The following is a 23120-nucleotide window of genomic DNA, read 5'->3' as shown; positions in this document are numbered from 1 at the left end:
CCTGAGCCGAAGGCAGAGGCTTTAACCCACTGAGCCACTCAGGCGCCCCATAAATTAGCTTTTTAAATAGTGTAATATGTTTCATGGGCTCCATGTGACTTCTGCAAGAATGCTGACTTCTATCATAACTTTGATTTTCATTCTAAATGAATAATAGTAGGACATGCAATTGAGAAATCCTGTGTGGGGGTTTCTGGGTGGCTCAGTTGGTTAAGTATCTGCCTTTGGGTTAGGTCCTGGTCGAGCCGCATATCCATTTGCCTGCTCAGTGAGGAGTCTGCTTCTCCTTCTCCCTGTGTCCCTTCCCCTGCTTGTGCTCTCTCTCTCTCTCTCTCAAAAAATAAATACATTTTGAAAAAAATGTATTTTGAAATAAATACATTTTGAGAAAAAAAAGAAAAATCTTGTGTGATGTTCATTTAATTTATAAAATTATTTTAGTAGATTAAGATTCTCTTATACAATCATACTTCTGTGAATTAGAGGCATAGCTTTGCTTTCATCATTAATTTTGTATACTCACTTGTTTGTGAAATAAATCAAAATCTCATCATGGAAAATTTTACATAATAGATTTTAGTCTTATAATTGCTTCTTTCTTGTTTTGTAGAACTCCACAGGAGCAACTTCGAAACATGCTACCCGATACATTCATACCACAATGTAAAACAGCGAGTGAGGCACAGTGTTCCCAGAATGAAAGTGATGAAGATAGTGATGGTTAGTTCAGACTTATTTGATATTGTCTAAATTATCATTTCAAATTTTACACACTAAGCATTAGTCAGCATCTGCATTTATTTATTTATTTATTTATTTATTACTGTATTATCTTCAGTTGGACTATGCACCCTTTGTCTCTAGATCAGAATCAAGCACACTCCTCTTCCCATTCCATAGATTTACTTTGCCTTAATTATATCATTTTATTTATTTAAACATTGAATGCTAAGAAAATGTGTATTTTAACTTGAGGTGGGGAAATTGATAACATTTACATATTAGTGTAGATGCACAAGAGAACATTATTATAGTCAACAATAGTTGACTATATAACAGTCAACTATTTGAAGATAGGGAATTATCAGGTGAAGTATATTCTTAAGATATTATTTCCTAATCTTATATCCTAGTTGAGGAGACCAAAGTACAGTACCCAGCGCCTTTTCTGCCAGTAGAAGAACTAAACATAGAGAGACCTGAGCCATCTCTAAAAATAGTTGAACTGGATGATGTAAGTGCATAATGACTGCTGTTACCTAACAAGAAATTTCAAAACACGTAATTACAACTATGTATTATATTCAAGAAGACTTTTCTCATTATTCAACATTGTTTGGAAGGAAATTTATAAGAGTTTGAATTAAATATGTTGAAAGGAGTAAAACAGTATTATTTTTAGTGTAGGCAGTCCATTTCTGAGCTGTACTGATACTGTGCCTTTTTTGGAAGTGTGTAGTGTGGGAAATGTACTACTTTTAACTTATATAAATGTAGTTTAGTGTTTGTTTTGCTTAGGTCTTTATGTTATCAGTCTTTTTAAACAAAAATTAGTCTCCTAATATCATATCTGTTTAATATAATTTGTATACATGTTGTTTCTTGAATGCCATCTAATATTATTTTCTATTTAAAGGAAAAATAGTACTAAGATTTAAGGGATTTAGTATAATAATAACTTGGATACAAACCTCTAGAAGACAAAAAGTAAAATCAACAGGAGCTCTTGCCAGTCAGGGGTAGAGCTTTTGTGAAAGGTTTAAGTTTTGACAAAACTTAATGTGTTAGCACATTTCTGACTTTCTAGTTATCTGGTAGCTGAATGTACAACTTGTCCTCAACATTTCTCTCCCTGTGGTTCTCATAGAAAAAGACTAGAAGAGAAGAAGTATCTATTTAAGGACCACTTTCTTCTTTTGGTTAATAACTTCTGCTCTTTTTGCATGTATGCCTAGAAACATTTTAATTCTCTTCTGGGTAAATTTAAGATACAGAATAAATAAACACATGTGCTTGCGTATATATGTGTGTGCTTGTCATTATTTTGTTGAAGCACAGAGTAAGCTTCATAACATGCTGTTCAGAGGACTAAAAACACTTCAGTCACTAGCCTACTTGGCACTTAGTAGTTACGTAATAAAACAGCTGTTAGTGTTATTTCTAGGTGTGATAGTAAGGATAAAATGGCTGACACAGCAAATGCCCTCAACAAATAGTTGTATTTGTTTAGTTCTTCTAGAACTCATGTTCTATGGCACATAGCCAGAAAGCTAATGACATTATTTGTAGGAAGAAAATTCTCTAAATACTACATACTTGTTAGCTGGTTAATGTGTAATACATTTATTGAATATACTAATATTATACTACATGTATTTAATAAGACTTATGAAGAGGAATTTGAAGAACCAGGAGACCCAGTGCCCTACAAAGTTGAGTTAGCAGATGCGGATAGTCAACAAAGGTAAGATCTTGCTAACTCACTTTTGATGCTTATTAAAAACCTACTCTCAAAATCAACTATTTCTTTACATGAGAAACTCATGATGTAAAAAACATGTGACTTCATGGGTGCCTGGGTGGCTCAGTGGGTTAAGCCTCTGCCTTCGGCTCGGGTCATGATCTCAGGGTCCTGGGATCGAGCCCCACATCGGGCTCTCTGCTTGGCAGGGAGCCTGCTTCCTCCTCTCTCTATGCTTGCCTCTCTGCCTACTTGTGATCTCTCTCTCTGTGTCAAATAAATAAATAAAATATTAAAAGAAAAACACGTGACTTCAATGTTAGAATATATTTTACTAAAGCCATGTTTAAATTTGTGTACAATATTGCTAATATTTGCCAACATTCAAAGCAACATGGTTATAATGGTATGTTTATATTCTTACCTAGTATCCGGATTATTTAATAAATACTTCTGATTTTAGCATCGTTATTTGAAGTAACTTACCAAGGGTGATGTGTGTCATATGAGCTTTCTTCTTTTCTCCAAAGATATTCTTTGAATTGTTCTTATTTTAGTTTGCTATGAACCCTAAATAAAAAGTTATATTAATGATTAGTTTGAGAAACAAAAGGGCTCCCAAACTATAGATTAGTTACTAGGTAGATTTTACTATGTGATAAATAAGTACAGTATAGTATAGTATAACAGCTCACTTTGTAACTTTTTTTTAGAATTTTGTCATTTCCAAGTGAAAAATAATAGCTGTATCTGTTAGTAATGATAAAAGGACTCTGGGTCTTCTTTGCTTTTAAAACTTTAGCCAGGGTTTCATGTGTTTTGATTACAAAGTATTAAGTTGGGTAAAGAGCAGAGTGAGATTTCTGTTAAGTAGCTCCTATGCCAATTTTTTGCTTATACATTCAGATCAACTTAAGCCCTATCAGCATTTTGGAATAGCAGTGGGCCTAAGGGATATCCTTGGACCTGTCCCTTTCCTAAGGGAAAAGACCCATGTTTGGACGCATAGACCCAGATGTCTAGCAGCCAATGTGCTTTTCGATGTCTAGCAGCCAATGTGCTTTTCGCAGGAGATAACCTTTTAGTCAGTAGATAAAAGATTTGTATGAACTACTGTATTCCTAAGAAAATGAATGACTTATCTGCTCTCTAATTTGGTTCTTTTATATGTCTTATTGCAAGTCTTGCTTTGACTTCCAAGTAAGGTATTACAGAAGGCAGAGAAAGTTACTGATCATGGTTTGGCAATGGTTTTGTCTCTTGGGTATGGAGGTGCCTGTAGAGTTTCTTCCCTTTTTTTTAAAAAAAAGATTTTATTTGTCAAAGAGAGAAAGAAAAGGGGAGCACAACCAGGGGAGTGGCAAGCAGAGCAAGCAGAGAGAGAAGCAGGCTCTCTACTGAGCAAGGAGCCAGATGTGGGACTTGATCCCAGGACTGAGCCTGAGGTGGGAGTCGATCCCAGGACCCTGGGATCATGACCTGAGTGGAAGGCAGACGCTTAACGCCCTGATCCACCCAGGCATCCCAAGTTTCTTTCTTTCTAAGGAGAACCATAAAGAATCATAAGTGACACATATGTGGTACTACGTAAAGCTTGCATATTGGATATTATTAAATATTAGATATTTTTAAATATATTATTCAATTCATAGAAAGTGTTGTTTGATTTGTACATATGCAAGTATATAGTGACCATCATTAAAAATTGAAAATAAATATCATCTATTGCTTTTTAACCCACTGAGCCACCCAGGCCCCCCCCCCTTTTTTTTTTAAAGATTTAATTAATTTATTTGATAGAGATTACAAGTAGTCAGAGAGGCAGGCAGAGAGAGAGGAGGGAGCAGGCTCCCTGCCGAGCAGAGAGCCCAGTGCTCGGCTCTATCCCAGTACACTGAGATCACAACCTGAGCCAAAGTCAGAGGCTTTAACCCACCACGTATTTTGACTCTGATAGTTCATTGATAAACAAATAAAAAGTTTATTTAAGTAATAAAACCCTGATTTTACCAGATTTCAATACACTAGTAGATAACTCTCCATTTTTAGAAGAAATAATTTCAAGAACAAACTTATTTCAGAATATTTTTAAAAAGAGGTTTTCAATTGACATTGTTCATCAAATCAGATCTGACCAGTTACCTCTTTCTTTAAAATCCATAATACTATTTAGTTACTTGTGGTTTAGAATGTGTCCACAGTAAGGTTAAAAAAATATTAAATTATTGTGAATAACCCTATTCCCTGAAGGGTTTACTGTAATTTTAATAAGATGGGCCTTTTTATGTTCTTTTCTATATCATTTCTTTCAATTCTTCTCTTTTGTTTACCCTGAAACATGAAAGTTGCACATTTCATGAGTATCAGAATACTTTTCTATATGAAACTGACATCCATCAACGTCATGTTTCCACCAAGGAAAAGACAGACCTCTTACATCTTCATCTGAACAACAGCTCTTCTTACTGTAAAAATAACTCAAAAGGTAACTTTTTTCCTTGTAGATTAATATTATTAACAATAAATGTTGGCAAGTTAATAAAACCAGTATGTATTGCAGTGTGTAAAAGCTTTTCTTATTATGATGTTTATTTTAAGCCCCCAAAATTTAGTACTTAGAAACACTTGGTTGAAGATATAGTTATCTAGCAAATACTCTGTTCAGTCAATGGGGAACAGTGTCTGTAATCAGAAGAAAAGCAGGCAATGTTGGCTGGTCTGTCTAAAAGTTATTGTGGACTGAGCTAGTATTTAAAAGGTTACATGGGCAGGCTTTTAGTGAAGAAAATCTAATTGACACCTTGTTGCCTGCCTTGCATTAAATCTCCCAAAATATTCAAATTTGATGTAAAGTTTCACATAATTGATAAAACCAAACAAAACCAATCATCATGTTTATATATCTACATTGTTATTACTAATAAATTCCTTAGAATTTATCGATTAGAATGCTGGGTGTAAATGTCTGGTTTCAATTTCCAGATGGTGAGAGCACCATTTAAAGACAGTCACAATAAATTATCTTAGTCCGGGAAGTCAAATTTCATTTCCATTTCTGTCTTAAATCATTGTGTGACCTTGAATATGTCACTTGCTTTCTTAGATTGCATTTTCCTAAACTAAAACATAGGAACTAGATTATTTCTAATCTGCCTTTCTAATGTAATTTTATTCTATTTAGAATTTTCAGAAAAACTAATAATGTGTCTTATATAAAAGATGTGAGAGATACTTGAGAGCATTATTTAAAATAACTAGTTATAAAACTGATGATTACTTTTGATTGGGTAATAGATGGTAGAGCCATGATTTGTGATAATCCTGCTGGTCTTGACATCTTCAACTAATAAGCCTCTAAATTATTATGACCAACTATGAACTATATCCACATGGGAATTTAGGACTTCACAGGGCTCCAAAAAGATATTTTCTTACCTACCTGGAGCATGGTGTTCCAGTTGTCTTTGAGGAAATGCTGAATATAAATATCCATTAAGTGTTACTTTACAAGATACTTGATTTATGTAAATAGACTTGGACTTTTTAAAGCAGTTTTAGGTTCACAGCAAAACTGAGCAGGATATACAGATCGTTCCCTTATACAATCTGCATTCACAGACTCATAGCTTCTGCTACCATCAACATCCCAAACCAGAGTAGTACATTTTTTATAATCAACAAACATATATTGACACACTATTATCACCCAACATCCATAGTTCACATTAGGGTTCACTCTTGATATTGTACTTTCTGTGGGTTTGGACAAATTTATAATGACATGTATCCACCATTATAGTATCATAAAAAAATCATTATAGTGCCCTGCCTTTTTATGTTACCTCCCTGCCTCCTAACTCCTGGCAACCACTGATCTTTTCACTTTATAGTTTAGCCTTTTCCAGAATGTCATGTATGTATGTCAAGCTGGAATGATATGATGTGCAATCTTTTCATATTGGCTTTTTTCGCCTAGTAATATGCACTTAAAGGTGCCTCCATGTCTTTTCATGGATTGATAGCTCTTTTTTTTAGTACTGAATAATATTTCATTATCTGGATGTATCACAATTTATTTATACATTCACTTATTGAAGGACAACGTGTTGATTCTGGATTTTGGCAATTATGAATAAAGCTGTTATAAACATCCATGTATATTTGAAGATAACTTTTCATCCCACTTGGGTAAATACCAAGGATTGCAATTGTTAGATCACATAGTAACAATATGTTTAGTTTTGTAAAAAAATCACCAAACTGTCTTCCAAAGTAGCTGTACTATTTGCATTCCCAAAGCAATAAATGAGACTTCTTGTTCTCTACATCCTTGCCAGCATTTGGTATTGTCAGTGTTTTGGATTTTTGTCATTCCAAAAATTGTGGGGTGGATTTCATTGTTGTTTTAACTTGCAATTCCCTAATAGCATATGTTGAGCACCTTTTCATATGCTTATTTGCCATCTATGTATCTTCTTTGATGAAGGTCTATTAAGGTTTTTGGCCCATTTTTAAATTGAGCTCTCCATTTTCTTACTGTTGAGATTTTAGATTTTTTAATATTTTTGAGATATAATATTCATGAGATATGTATTTTGCAGATATTTTCCCTAAGTCTATGGCTCGTCTTCTCATTCTCTTGGCAGTGTCTTTTACAGAACAGATTTTTAATTTTAATGAGGCTCAGCTTATAAATTATTTGTTTCATGGATCCTGTTCTTGGTGTGTGTCTTAAAATGTCATCACCATACCCAAAATCATCTAGATTTTTAGGTTCTAAGGGTTTTATAGTTTTGCATTTCATATTTAGGTGTATCATTCTTTTGAGTTAATTTTTGTGAAGTGTGGAAGGTCTGTGTTCAGATTATTTTGGAGGCATGTGGATGTCCAACTCTAGCACCACTTGTTGTAAAGAGTTTCTTTTTTCCATTATTTTGCCTTTGCTGTTTGACAAAGATCAATTGACTATATTTTGGGAGACTATCTATAGATTCTCTGTTATGTTCCATTGATGTATTTTTTCTATACTTTTACCAATACCACATTGTCTTTGTTACTACAATTGTTTAGTAATTTTTGAAGTTGTATAGTGTCAGTCCTGTGACATTGTTCTTCTCCTTCCATATTGTGTTGGCTTTTCTGGGTCTTTTGCCTCTCTATATAAACTTTAGAATCATTTTATCAATATCCACAAAATAACTTGCTAGGATTTTAATTGGGATTGAACGAATCTATAGATTAAGTTGAGAAGAAGTGATATTTTGACAATATCGAGTCTTCCTATCTGTGAACATGGACTATCTCTCCATTTATTTAGTTCCTTGATTTCTTTCATCAGAGATTTTTGTTTTCCTCATATAAATCTTTTACAAAGTTTAAGTTCACTCTTAAGTATTTCAGTTTTTGAGTACTAATGGCATTGTGTTGTTAATTTCAAATTCTACTTATTCATGTTGTTGTATGGGCAGGTGATTGACTTTTGTATCTTGATCTCGTATCCTGCAACCTTGCCATCATCACTTATCAGTTCCAGGAGTTTTTTGGTTGATATTTTCAGATTTTGTACATAAATAATCATGCCATATGTGAACAAAATTAGATTTATTTCTTCCTTCTTAATCTGTATACTTATTTTCTTGTTTTATTGCATTAACTATGACTTGTACAGTGTTGGAAAGGTGTTGTGAGAGGAGACATCCTTGATTTGTTTTTGATAGTAGGGTTAAATCATCTAGTATATTGTTAAGTATGATGTTAACTCTAGGGCTTTTTATAGATAGTCTTTATCAAGTTGAGGAAGTTCCTTTTTGTTTCTGGTTTGCATCTATTGATATGATCTTGTGATTTTTCTTCTTTAACCTCTTGATGTGACATATTCGATTATTGGTTTTCAAATGTTGAACCAAGACATCTGATTTTTTTTTATTTTATTTTTTTATTTTTTTTAATATAATTTTTTATTTTTTATAAACATATATTTTTATCCCCAGGGGTACAGGTCTGTGAATCACCAGGTTTACACACTTCACAGCACTCACCAAAACACATACCCTCCCCAATGTCCATAATACCACCCCCTTCTCCCAAACCCCCTCCCCCCAGCAACCCTCAGTTTGTTTTGTGAGATTAAGAGTCACTTATGTTTTGTCTCCCTCCCAATCCCATCTTCTTTCATTTATTCTTCTCGTACCCACTTAAGCCCCCATGTTGCATCACCACTTCCTCATATCAGGGAGATCATATGATAGTTGTCTTTCTCCGCTTGACTTATTTCGCTAAGCCAAACTATGGAAAGAACCTAGATGTCCATCAACAGATGAATGGATCAAGAAGACATCTGATTTTTATGGCTTAATGGGCCTTCCACTGAATAGACTAAATTAAATCATACCTATACTTTCTTCATCATATTTTTAAAGATCATTAAAATGCAGCTTTGTCACCTCTTCAGCAGCATTTGATCCTAATAATAGAATTTTGCAATCTTGCAAAAATATTGCAGAGGTTAGTTGTAGACATTTACATAGAGGAAATAGCATCTTTTTGTACCAAAAAATCAATTAATTTCTATTGAAGTTTAGGAGGAAAATGCAGCATTATTATGGAAGTTTCCTTAAGTTGAACAGTTTTTATAAAGTTATGCTTGTAAAAATATTTCTCTGATATACAAGTTACTGTATTTCTCATAGTACTTGTGGTGAGAGGTGGTAGTTGTTGGAAATGGAGGTTCTAAATACTATGTGTAATTGCTAAGCTATACATTTGATTGCAACAAGTAAGTCCTTTGGGCAGCAAGGCAGAATTTACATCACTGGAGAGTATTTTAGTCATAGCCTTTACTATTTTATACCATCTATTTATAGAGATAAGATATTTATATTGGAAAGAGCATAGGGATAATCGGATGAAGCTATATTCCATCTGGATAATGATAAACATACTGTTAGTTAAAATGAATGCAGTATGGCATAAAAATTGTTAAAGAATTTTTATTCTTCTTAAAATTAAGACCAATGTTTCACAACCCTGGTTGCACCTGGAGAACTTTGTGGAGGGAGGTGGAAGAAGCAGTGCTTGAATCCCACTCCCAGTGTCTGATTTAATTGGTTTGGGGTCAGGCTCATACACTGACAATTTTAAAGAGTACTTTCAGGTGATTCCATTGTGCACCCAGGTTGAAAACCAATGATCTAAAGCAACTCATTTATTTAAAGCAGACATAATGAGATGGTGACTAATATAATCTTGCTCATTTTGTAGCTTTCCAGAGGCAGGTGTCCCAGCTGAAACATTTTCTGTGCCCCTAACTGGTACTGCTCTTTCATCTGCAGATCTCCCCTTGCCCTCACCTCATCACTAGGCATGTTAAAGAAAAGACGCAAAATGTGGAAATAAGGTTCTCTCTGCATTATTTTTCATAAATTGCCAATATAAAACTGGAGTGGGAGAAGATGTAGGAAAGTGGGAATTGAAACACAGGCTGAAGTAAAAATGTGCATCAATTTTGACATTTCATTACAACATAAAATCTTGCCTCCTTCCTTTAGTCTGCTCCATTAAGGTTTGAATATATCAGTAAATTATGATTATCATTTATAAACATTAACGGAGTAAATGTATTTTAACACTGAGATCTCGGTAAAGAAATGTTGATAAAATAGTGCTTATTGATAAAGGTTTACACCACAAAACTTTTGGTTTATTAACAGTTTAGTTAATTTATTTAAGTTTTGTAAATAATTGTTTTCAACAGCAGGAACTTCAGATACTGAATTTGAAATCATTGTGGATCCTGATGTTTATTTTCCTGCCATTGAGAAAATAGGGGAAAGCAGCATTTCTGAAAGAAATTTCAAGGATAAAATGATAGATACAGAGAGTAATCAAAAGTCTGGTGATTCCTGCGTATCACTTGAGAGCAAGGCTTCTTTGCCAAGCATAGATTTAAAAAAACCTTCCATTAAGGAGCAGTTACCTCAGGACATCAAAGAATCCTTGGAATTTAGCAATCTGCATGAGAGGCCAAACTTTGAAGATTCTAAAGCTACGGAGTCGCCACTGGTAAATCTCTATTGTGTTTATTACATTAAAAATTTTATATGAAATGTCATAAGAAAATTTTATATTGACATCTTATATTTTTAAACATTACTACCTATTGAAGTTAAAATTTGCTACCTCATATTATCATGAGACAGTTGAAGAATGACTCATATGGGAAAGAATGTTAATGACCTATAGGAAAAATTCTAATATGGTAAATGCCATTATAACAAACGGTTTTATGTGACAACACTTTAAGGCCCACCTCATGCACCATAGGAAGAGAGCTGTTACTTTTCTAAATGAAATTTATTATTAGAAATAATTTAGCATAATAAATCCTTTCTAGCTTTTTACAGTATATAGTCACTGTTAAAAAAAAATGAAATAAATGCAGATATGTAGATATAACTAGTCTTTGTGGCTTAATGTAAGTACAAGGTTTTAAAGGTGGTTCCTTCAGAAAAATGGCTAATAAATAAATAGGGGTATAGTTTTCATTTCATCTTAGAGGAAAAAGTAAAGTAGCTCGTCATTGCATTAATGCCCAGTTTTGAAACTATATTTGAATTTCTGTTCTATACATAAAAATCTTAGGTAATCATGATTACGTAATACAAATTTTGGAAATTAGGCAAGTCAAATGTTTTAATAACCCTTCAAAGTTATATGAAATGAATCTTCATGATGCCTAATGTGAAGTTGGGACCAAAACCATAGAAGAATGACTATGGATTTGTTGCCCCTTCTGCTTGGGGGATTGGATTTGGGGCCCACCTTGTGATGGGTCTTCTTCCTTTTTGAAATGCAAAATTGGAACTGAGACCTTTGCAAAAGCTTTTGATCCGTAGAAGTCTTCTCAGTCACTGGAAGAATACCCTGGGAGACATGCTCACAGATGCAAGAAGATGAAGAGAAGCTGATTTCTGCAGGGGAACTGGGACAGATCAATAAAATACCTTACCTGAAAAATGGAAATTTTGGGCTTTCATTTAACATAGGTTTACAGTTTAAATATATATTTCTTGCTTAGGAGCTCCAAGCCAACAAATTCACATTAATTTTAATCCCTTTATGTTGATACCTTAATGTGTCTGCCAGAAGAAATCCAATTCCTTCTAGAAGACATTCTCACAATTTAGCTGATAATAGATCTCAAAAACAAAGCCTCATTGCAGAGGAGCTTTTCTTCCTCCTCCCTCAGTGAAGAAAGCAATCAGACTGAATTTCTGCAAACAGAACTCTAATTTTCCAATTTCCACATGGCCTCATGTAGAGGACTAAGTGACAACCTACACATGCATTGTCCTGTGTTAAGGGAGAGGAATCCTAGAGCACAAGGACCCCAATTCTTTTATAATGGTTGCAAGCCTGCCTGACCTGTGCCCTAGGGCGAGACATTCTCTGCTGTGACCTAATAAAAGGCTGTTGGCCAAAGCTCACAGATATGTAATCTGTGGTAATTTGTATAATGGAAAGCAATCTAGCAGTTAAAATGAATGGCATAGGACTATTTCTATTTATATGGATCCATCTAAAAAAATATGGCATTAAAATTTAAATGTAAAAGGACACGTAGAGATAAGTCAGTATTTTTGGAAACATTTAAGACATAACTTTTTATGGATACATTCAGATGTAGTAATAGTCAAAAACATGCATTGGAATTAAGTATGTCTACTTCAATGCAATAATACAATTAGCTCTAAAGACTAATTTTTTGGCATGGATATCTGAAGCAAATATATATTTTTTAAGATTTAAAAATCTTTATATGTATTTGAGAGGGTGGAGGAGAGGCAGAGAATCTGAAGAGGACTCCATGCTGAGTGTGGAGCCTGATACAGGGCTTGATCCTACTAATGTGAGATCACGACCTGAGCGAAACCAAGAGTCAGACATTCAACTGACTGAGCCACCCAGGCACCCGTGAAATGAATATTTTAAATTACTGATATTAAATTGTGTGATCAAGTCATGTTATATATAATACATATCTACATACTTAAAGTATTTCATAATTAGAATTGAAGCGTTACAGAGCTACTAACCATATTTTGATTGCTTATACTACTATAGTAAAAAAAAAGTGGTAAATGATTATGTCACAGAAAACAGTGCTTTATATATAGTGATAGAATCTACTTTGTTTTAATCTGTGATGACTAGACATGAATTGTTTTTATTCTCTTCCTGCTGTAGTAGAAGCTATTCCTTGAGCAGAGACTACTTAAAAATCTATGTTGCTGCAGTAGACAATTTAAGATTGAGCGGTGGGGGCAGTTTTTAGCAGTAGTATTACTTGACTTGCACTGGAGTGCACGATCATTCATTTTGCACTTCAGTTTTCAGAAACTGAGTCCTTTGTGAAGGTGGAAACTGTGGAATTCAGTACCAAGTTGTAGAGCAGCAGCAGTGGAATAGGGCCGGGTGCCGGGAAGAACATGGACTAGTTAGGGGCTCTTGGTTCCGGTTTTGACACCATCAATAGTAGTCTGGGAAACAAACCAATCCACTTTCTTTTTCTTATCTCTCAACTGATGCTTTACAAAAACGCTCCAGATTTGCAGTTGTCTAATACAAATAAGAGCTGCACTAGCGCTGAAGGGTTGCTATAAATTGAAAATCAGTGTCCTGGACAACCAGGGAAGATGCCATGAATAGAGCCAACTTAGATTTGTCTTTGAAGGAGGTGCTTTATTGGTCACTAGCTTTGTTTTGTAACGTTTTATCATTTATATGACTTATAAATTTGAATGGACTTATCATAATTTTTTGTGTTGTTTACTGCCTGGAAACAGACTGTATTTGGGCATTAATTAGATCCATTAGGGAACTGTTAAATACTGAAAGCACTCTGATTATGTTTTAAGCCCATCTAGAGCTCTCACGTCTGAATCTCTAATCTGTTACTTACTAGAATCATGTATGTTTTAATCCCATTAATATTCTTCCCTAGGATGAAACATATCACAAAATGAATTCGTAGGGCGGGAAAATAAGCCTATGCTTCACATCAGCCAAACCTAGGTCTGCTAGTTTCTAATTGTATGACCTTCTCAAATAACTTAGCTCGCTCTTGCCTCAGTTTACTACATAGATGTTTGTTTCATAATGAATATTTTGTTAACTTGGATTTTGTCCATGACAAGTTTTATTCCCTTTGGTATTCTACTTTCATCTTTGAAATTAGTTTATATATAGACAAAGATACTAATTCAAAAGCACAGCATATGAGGAAGAATCTGTTTTCCGGAGTAACTTAGGCACGAAGACACTAAGGGAAGAAAATAAAAGGAGGGAGAAAGGTGACCTTTTCTTTTGTGATCTTCTGTCCTTCTTGGATTGATGACAACTTTCAGATAATTACGATAATTGTGGTTTATATATTTTTCAGGACTTACTATATATAAATGTTGTGTTGTTTTCTATGTCTTCACTACAAGAACCTAAATCTGATGAGGAGAGAATTTGTGCCAAGAACATAGTAGGTGCTCAATGAATAAATGTGCTGCTTTGTGTTGATGAAATAAAATAAACTTAATTTTGTTGAATATTTTGTTTCCTAGTTGTTACAAGAAATAGCCCTCAGAAGTAAGCCTATAACTGAACAATATCAAGGACTTGAAAGATTCTTTGTTTTTGATAAAAATGAAAGACTCAACTTACTTCCTTCTCATAGCTTAGAATGCAGCTATTCCAGTACTAGGATTACAACTGCAGGTAAATTCAGACATGAAATCAGATGGCCTGTGGACCAACCTAACAATTTCCTGACATTTTTTTTTTTTTAAACAGCTCATCCTCATTTTCGGAAATACTGGGCAATTCTGTTCAATGAATAAAGTCAATTTCTTCTTCTCCAGCTGAAATTATTAACCCTCTGTGAGTTGCCACATATTTATATTTGAGGCTACTCTCAGAATGTGAGAGAATATAAGTATAATGAGACTGAGGAGAGATTATTTTTAGAATTTAGAAATGTAGCCTTTACTAAATTGTGAAATAGAAATTCTTTGAATCAGTTAATTAGCTGCTAAGTATTGTATGATGATTCTTAAATACCATCCTAAAAGCAAATATAAAAACTCAGGATTTATAGGAATTTTTGAAACATAGCTGGAATTTCCTTCTGCAAGTTCTGGTATCACCTATATTCTTAGGTTTCCCATGTATTCAGATATGTTTATTCATGTACTATTATGCTTTATGTTATATTGTTATATACTTAAAGTATTTATTTTTATTATATATTAAGTATATTGTTATATACTTAAGTATTTGTTTTTATTCAAATGTATATGTGATATCTTTGCAATTTACAGTTTATTTCTTTTTATTATGCTATGCAAATCTAATGTTTTTATTATATATTTATGAGATTTCTGTCTTTTATAATATATCCCTCACTCTTATCAATGTTCCTTATTTAGATTATCCGGTAAGATGATAAATAAAATAAAGCCATAATATGGATCTCTCTGCTTTTTAAGATTTAAATTAGCTTACAGTTTTTCCATTTCAGGAGACAGAGAGTGGATTCCAGACCGTAGCATAAGTACATATGCTGATAATGCAGTCACCTTGGGTGTTCAGCAGAGTGCCCAGAACCCGTCAATGAGTAGAACACAACGAAAAATGGGTAAGATCAGCTGGAAGGCCACAGTGCCATACTGATGACTCACTGTGTTCTTTAGTTTCTCTGAGCAGTTTACTAGGTACCTGAAAATTAGTTTTTGCAGTTTCATAATGTGAACTTATTCATTTTACTGGCTGCCTTACATTTTTTTTTTCCAAAACCAAAAAAGCAAGACTTGTCATATTCTTCTCAACAACATGAGTTCAGTCTCTTAGTTATTTTTGCTACAATGTATTAGTAAATAGTATTTTTTAAATTTAGCTCAGGGTATGGTGTGCATTTTAAACAATCCTCATAAAGTACATACTCAGTTTTATTACACTCTGGGACACAGTGTATTTGTTCTAGATTTTGCATATCATACACTTGGTTCACATTCTGATCAGACATAGCCATTTGTGAAAGGAATGGTTTATGTTAAGATTGCTTTCTGTAGCCATGGTTGAGACACCTCTGTTCTACATCTCGTGCTGAATATGTTAACCCTGAAATTTTGATTTACGTTCATTGACTCCATTCACTAACCAAAATAGTCTTAAGATTGTCTCTACGATAACTCTTTTGAATGTTGAATCTCACTGTAATATTTTCCTAGAGAATGTACGCAGAGAATTTTGACATCATTAAAATCAGTAGTTTTCTTATGTCATTATTATTATTATCCAAGAACACCTGTTGCAGTAAGTTTGCTTTATACTGAATTTCATGTGAAGTTGCTGTAGATGACTGATGAATTAAGGCAATTCAACAGACCTGTGTTGAGTAGGTTGGCCTGATGCTGGGCCCTGAGGAAAAAGGGATGCGTAAGTCATGTTCCCTGATCTCCAGGAGCTCACAGGTTTAGGAAGAACGCTTGACAAGGGGGTTATTTGCCTTCATCTAAATGCCATCTTCAAGCCAGAGATTTAATTACAGATGATTTGTCCAAATATGCAAAATTTATATGTCTCTCTTGCCCTAAATCCTATGATTCAAACTCTGGCTAGCTTAGATCCCTTTCATATGCATTTATGTTGATAATCTGCCAGATTTAAAACATTTTTTTTTTCATGAAATAACCATCCATTTATTATAAATGTTTTTTGGCTCTATAATTAGGTACCTGTTCTCACATCAAAGTCTCAAGCAGCTTCAAAACTTCTGGTAGCTTCATTTGGAGGCAGCCAAAGGAACTGTTTTAAGTTACCATATATTGCTGAAAACAAATTAATATGCATGCTATGAGAAATGTGTTATCGGGACAAATCTTTATAGATAAGATGCCAAATGCCTTTAAGTCTCGATCTGGAGTGATCAGTTGAAATCAGTAATTTACTATAAGAGACATTTGTGGAAGCACTTACTGTAAGCCAGGCACTGCAGACATGGTGAGACAGAAGCCGCCCTCATCCCTGAGCTTAGGCTAAGGCAGAAGGTCTAGAATGTTAGTGTGAGCATAACCACCTGAGAAGCCTGTTGTAGTATGGATTTCACCACCTCATTCTTAACATTCTGATTTATTAAAGTTGAGATAGGAGCTAGAAATTTGCACTTATTTTATCAATAATTCCATGTTATGCTGATGTAGGCAGTCCAAAAATCATACTTAGGGAAAACTGCTATATAGATACATAAACACATAAATTACCCCATATAAAATACACATTTTGTAAGAGGACTTTGAATAACATACTTTTGGAGACTGATAAGTAATTGATAATCATAGTACATGTGATCAGTTATAGTAAAGGTAGGTACATGTGCAGTCTTTTTAGGAATGGATATGGTAAAATTATTGCTTTGCTGTTAAAAGGTATAGATCACCAAGGTGTTAGAGACCAGGTGACATTTCATCTAAGTGTTAAGGAATTAATAAGATGTACCAGTTAGGGGCAGAGGGAAAGGACTTTCTGAACAGAAGCAGTATCCTGAAATAAAAATTAAATTTTTCTGGCTAAGCCACAAGTTATCAAAATCTTATGTTCTGAACTGATGCTAGTGGATAAAGGAATTCTTCTGTAAGATTTTTAAGTCTGTGAATGTAGAAACACAATAGCTATGAAATACGGCAGCAAGCCCATTGATCTTCCCAACTCCTGACAAAACCTCCTGCTCACCCACCCCATTTTTCTGTCTCTGTCTACAAAACCATATAAGCATTGGTAAGATGGTCAGGAGCTTTCTTGTCTCTCTCTTACCCTCTACAGCCGAGTCATCCCTAGACTCTGTTGATTTCAGCTCTGAGACTGATCCCAAATCTGACTGCTTCTACCTTTATTCCAGAGGAGCCTAAGCCAGTTGTCCATTATCTCTCAATTTCACTTCTTGCCTTTCTTGAAAACAAGTTTCAGTAAGTAATTTCTATCAAATTGTACTGTTTATAGTCAGTGAGTGAATTGTTTATAGCCATAAAATTGTTTATAGTTTATAGGGAGCTAATCACATTTTCTTTCAACTTAAAGCATAAATTGTATCTTGTCATTCTCCTGCTTAAAAGCATTTTATAGCTTCTTATAGAAGACAGGAAAAAACAAAACAAAACAAAACAAACCCACAACATCTCTTACCAGACATCACACAGCAGTGCTGAGCTGGCCTTGCCCAACTCTGCTAACAGTGGTCCTCTCACAGTGCAGCTACACTGGCTGGCTTCTTTTTGTTTTCATAGAGGCCACTCTCTGTCTTGCTCCTTAGCTTTAGAATTTGCTCTTCCATCTAACCTGGAATGGTCTGTAGCCTCTTTCTCACTCTTCACACCATTTTTCAAATGATTGTTTCTTTTCCATTTTTCTATCTAAGCCCAGACGCTGCTTCCCTAGAGAAGCCTCCTGAAACCACCTTAACTAATGCCAGCCTCTTGAGACCCCCGTCACACTTACCTTATTTTTCCTTCTCCTAGAAACTAATAATAGTTTCTGATAATAGATGTAATTATTGTACTTGTAATAGATGAAATTATTTTATTTATTTTATTTATTTATTTTTTGCTCATCCTAAGCTTGGTTGGAAAGAAAGCGAGGACCTAGCCTGTCCTTTTCTTTGTTGCGTCCTCAGTGATGGAACACAGCCTGGCATATTGTCAGCACTTAGCAACCATGTCTGAAGGAGGGAAGCAGGAGAGCAAGGCTGTGTGTTAATTTGCAGTACAGCTTGAGGGTAGAGGCAATGTCTCATTCACTTTTGAGCACCCTGAACCTGACACAGTGCCTGACAATTTCAGGATATGACAAATGATTTTATAATTTAATTGAATTGGGTATTAATTCATAGGCTTTCAGAGTTGGAGAGGATTTGAGATATTCTGTCCCAACTCCTAAGTTACTCCTAACTTTTGTAGGTTGAAATATATTTGCATGCCTTAGGTCACAAGATGATTTCTAATTCAGTGAGAATGGACAAGTGCTTCCCACTTTAGCCTTCTTTCCAATAACCCATACTGCTAAAAAAATGCCCATCTATGTGTCAAGAACTCTTAGAAAATATATTTTTATGTTTTAAAGTATAAATGCTTAGTAATTTACACAGAAGAACAAGAATGTCAAAAGGCAACAATGTTTCACAACCTTTATTCAGAAATAAAATAGTGGCTTCTTTGATCAGATGTTATTTGTTACTGAGACACTACACAAAAAGCATGTTGCTCTATTGATATTTCATCCAGTTCTAATGTTTTTATTTAGACTGGCAATAACAGTTATTGTACTAAATACCATTCACTGAGTGATTCAGACTTTCATATTCTTGTCAGTATTCTTATGCCCATAGTCCAAAGCGCCCTTCTCTTTTATCTTACCAAGAGCAAGCATAGTCTCATTAGTAATCATGGAGCACATTTTCTTTAGCTAATACCAAGGAGAGTTTTTTAAGTTATTTTCAGAGTATAACTGTGGTCACTGGTAATCTATAATTTTGTAAGATTACATTGCCAGCAATGGCACCAGTTACTCTAAAAAGAACTTCTTATGTTCCTAATCTACAGGCTGAACTTTAAAAAAAAAAAAAAAATTATAGAGCGCTCCCTTCAATCATGGCACTTTTCATTAGTGTCAGTCTTAACGGTGTTTCAAATTTTAACCCCCGCGGTAACATCAATAAGCTTCTACATTAATAAGCCTGTACAGAGAACAATATACTCATCTAAATAAACAAAATAAATAAATAAAATCAAGGACCAGATTGAAGCTTCTGCTGTCTCTTTCTATGTTTGGGGGACTTTATATTAGTCTTTAAACATATTTTCCACAAAAAGATGGTCTGTTTGCTGCATGCATGTCCCACCCTCAGTGTACTTGTTTTCTCAACTGGGATCAGTTAACGTCTAATACTGTGGCAACCAGATGTTGTCACAACAGTTTGGCAAGTGTTTGTGCTCTTCTGAATCTTCTGAAGGACATCCATATTATGCTAAATTTTTCTCGACTCATATTTGCCTGTGTTGGCAGAAGTCCGGTTCTTCCTCATAACATCTTCCACTTGTTTTATTTTAGTCAGAGTTCTGCATTCCTCTGAATTTTACTTGACTGGGACAGAGCACAATACAAATAGAAGGGTATCATTTTCTCCGTAGATGCAGAACTTTCAATTCATATAGTTGAATTATTGTTATACTCACATTTCCACGTTAGCTCTTCTTGCTCTGGCTTTGCTATGTAGGAATGGCAAGGTTGCTTTTTTGTGTGTCATGTATTCTTATGTATTTATTTATTTTATATATGATGTACTCCTGTGTATTACAGGTAAAAGGGGAAATTATTTCCAAATTCTAGCCTTTAAAGTAATCCATAAGGATATTTGCATTTGTATGTCCTCAAACATAGATACATTTTTGTCAATAATTTTTCTTCATAATTATCTCTGTGCTCATAGACAAAAAGGTCAGAATCTTATTTTAATTTATTCATAATTTCATTCCGACAGAAAATATTTTCAAAATTGATTTCTGAAATGTTCATTAAAATTGGTGCCCTTTGGGACTTACCTTAGTTTTAATTGCTTAAATAATTACATACTACATTAGGATGCTTCTTGGAGTACCAGCTACATTCAAAGTATATTTTTAAGTTTAAAAATAAGACAAATTCAGTAGTTTTTAAATGTTTAATGCATGACAACTACCTGTAGCTGTTCTTCTGAATCTTACATTTTCCTTCGAATTGAGTGGGCATAATGTTATAATGGCGTATGTTCATTCAAATAATGATTTTCATGATATTGACAGTAGTGCTTCTTTAAATAATCCAACATTTTACACAAAGCCAATTCTCATTAAGGGGACACAAGGTTATCTTATATTTATATTTAATATGAAAATATTAATCTAAATAAGAACAGTGATTTAGTACATATAAAATGCCTACACTCTGAATTTCTAAATTTGTACTTTGAATATTCCCTTGACCTTCATTAAAGAATTTTGTGAGTAGTATCAAAAGATAGATATACGTATCTATCAATAGATAGATGGATATATGTAGATAGAGAAAGAGAGAGAAATAGTTATTTTATGTTAGTGTAAGATTTGAAGGGATCTTTTTTCCTGCTATGAAAGAAACACAAATGTTAAAGAAACCAACTAAACGAAGTCAAAACAAAGTTGTGACTACCATAGTGGAACAAAGTAATTACCCAAGTTAGATTTGTGTTTCTGGAACTTTTCCACTAAAGTGCCCTCTATAGCAGCAGAAACTGAACTTATATTTAGGAAAATTAGAAATAGAATCTCAATTTCTTGAAAGCCTGTGTTTTTCTAGAAGATTTAGCATACTATTATTTTGTCTCCATATCTGTCTCAATAGAAGAATGTTACACACCATCAAAAAAATTCACGGGGAAGTGGTCCCATGTCTATTCTATGGTTTATTTTTTTTCTCTTACAAGGCACAGTGTGGTATCATCCTAGAATTTAAGAAACATGACATAGTTTGGGATGTTTAGGGAACAGATTATAAGATTGGATATTGGATAAAAAGAAGATTAAATACTGAATTGTTCTGGAATTAACTTGGTTTACAGATTTCTTGCTTTAGTTAAAATTAGCTTGTCTTTTTCTGAATGTAGAAAAGAAAGGGAAAAATAACTCAGGAGTGTTCTTTATGACATAGGGAAAGTAATTTGGGATTAAAACATTGTGGTAAACAGAATGCATGATAATTTAAAGTACACTTTCTCTTAAACTCTGTTGTATGACCTTAACTGTTCTAGATTTAGGGGGCTGGTATTTTATACCTTTAAGCATAAAAAAGTTGATATAAAAATTTTTTATTTTTCATTTTAGGCCAGATATCCCAGAGACCTTCAACAGCAAATTTATCCCTTTCCAACTCTGTTAAAAAAAGCTCCAGCTGCCTTGTCTCCTCCCATCCTCGGTCAAGAAGTGCAGGGGCTCGACCATTGTCTAGAGCCGCTTCTGAAATTTCAGAAATTGAATATATTGATACTACTCACCACACCGAGCCATTCTTAGATGGCACTGCTGATCAGCAAACCTTAGACAGTTTGGAAAAAGAATTAAATGTCCTGAGAAATCTTGCAGGTAATGCTATTTTTTCCCCCTATAGACAATGTTAACTCTGTCTTCTGCTTGATTCCTCCTATCACACTCCAAGGAAACAAGGCTTTCCCTCTCCCTTGTTCAACCACCAACCTTTGTATTTGCTTCCTTGGGTGTCCCATGACATCACCCTGAGAATGTTATAAAACATATGGATGCTCACACTAGAGATGTCCCCTTCGCTTATGTAATACACAGTCAAAATATAGCACAAGGAACTTCATGTGGACAACAAAGTAATTTTTTTCTCCTTTCTACAAACCCCACTGAGTGGTTAATTTCTGTAGCTTCCTGAAAGCCACCGCCCAACACCCTTGTTGGGATTTGAGCTGTTAGATCTTTTAAAGCAGTATTTTTCAAATTTCAGTGTGTATATAAATGCCCTGGGGATCTTGTTACAATGCAGATTCTGGGGTTGCACCGGGATTCTGCACATCTGACAAGTACCCAATTGATGTCAGTGCTAGTTGGCGGACCAGTTTAAGGGGAATTTATACTTGTGCATTCTCCTTCCTAAACCTCAGTGTCTACAGTCTAGCAAATCATAACCATATCCTTGAAAGAATTACAAAAAAATACTAAAAAGGAAGCCAAAATCCCCACAAAATCTTATTCTTCCAAAAACAACCATACTATTTGATGAGCACCATTTTAAGTATCTGTTTAAATCATGAGTATACATGTAAAAATACATAGAAGGATGAATAGATTGAAGGAAAGACAGTAAAAATTTTATAAAAATATATTTATGCTTTACAAGTTTATAAATAATTTTGTATTTACTCTGTTTCACAAAAGAAAAAATTCAAATGAAACTAAAGGAAATCGTACATTTCTGAGAAGTATTTTTTTTTTAAAGATTTTATTTTTTTTATTTGACAGAGAGAGATCACAGTAGGCAGAGAGGCAGGCAGAGAGAGGGGAAGGGAAGGAAGCAGGCCCCTGCTGAGCAGAGAGCCCCATGCGGGACTTGATCCCAGGACCCTGAGATCATGACCTGAGCCGAAGGCAGCGGCTTAACCCACTGAGCCACCCAGGCGCCCGAGAAGTATTTTTTTATTACAAAAATATGAAGTTGAAATATATGAAACTGCCGTTTTGTACCCAAGAAACAGTGGGATATTGGCAATTTTATATAGCATATCCCGTAGCTTTTTATAAATATCCCTTTAAAAATTAAGGAAAAAGGAAAAAGGAAACATTAAGCTATGAAGATATATGATTTAGTTTTAGACAATAATGATTAAATCCGTATAATAAGAGGACTCAGTTCTTTTTTTTTTTTTTAAAGATTTATCCATTTATTTGAGAGAGAGAGAGAGAGAGAGAGATAATGCACACACAAGGGAAGGGAAGAGGGAGAGAGAAACTTGAGCAGACTCCTGCTAAGCTGATAAACACAAGGTGGGGCTTGATCTCAGGTCCCTGAGATAGGGACCTGAGCAGAA

At 34.3% G+C, this 23120-nt stretch overlaps 1 protein-coding gene across 5 annotated transcripts in view; it reads left to right on the top strand.

Moving 5' to 3' along the window:
* ZBBX (zinc finger B-box domain containing) overlaps positions 1-23120 on the top strand; it is a 113035-nt gene that overhangs the window by 77850 nt on the left and 12065 nt on the right. For 3 of the 5 annotated variants that reach the window (XM_082745110.1, XM_082745111.1, XM_082745114.1), the window contains 8 exons: positions 611-720; positions 1134-1234; positions 2385-2464; positions 4807-4946; positions 10215-10522; positions 14074-14227; positions 15030-15146; positions 21397-21654. In XM_082745110.1, coding sequence (XP_082601236.1) covers positions 611-720; positions 1134-1234; positions 2385-2464; positions 4807-4946; positions 10215-10522; positions 14074-14227; positions 15030-15146; positions 21397-21654 — 1268 coding nt within the window. The remainder of the gene's footprint in view (positions 1-610; positions 721-1133; positions 1235-2384; positions 2465-4806; positions 4947-10214; positions 10523-14073; positions 14228-15029; positions 15147-21396; positions 21655-23120) is intronic. The other 2 variants (XM_082745112.1, XM_082745113.1) reach the window with 2 other exon arrangements.

Source organism: Mustela nivalis (genome assembly GCF_964662115.1).
Source record: "Mustela nivalis genome assembly, chromosome: 1".
In the NCBI taxonomy this organism is placed as follows: domain Eukaryota; kingdom Metazoa; phylum Chordata; class Mammalia; order Carnivora; family Mustelidae; genus Mustela; species Mustela nivalis.
Note: the sequence above shows the minus strand (reverse complement) of the source record. Positions and strands in the feature narration are given on the sequence as shown.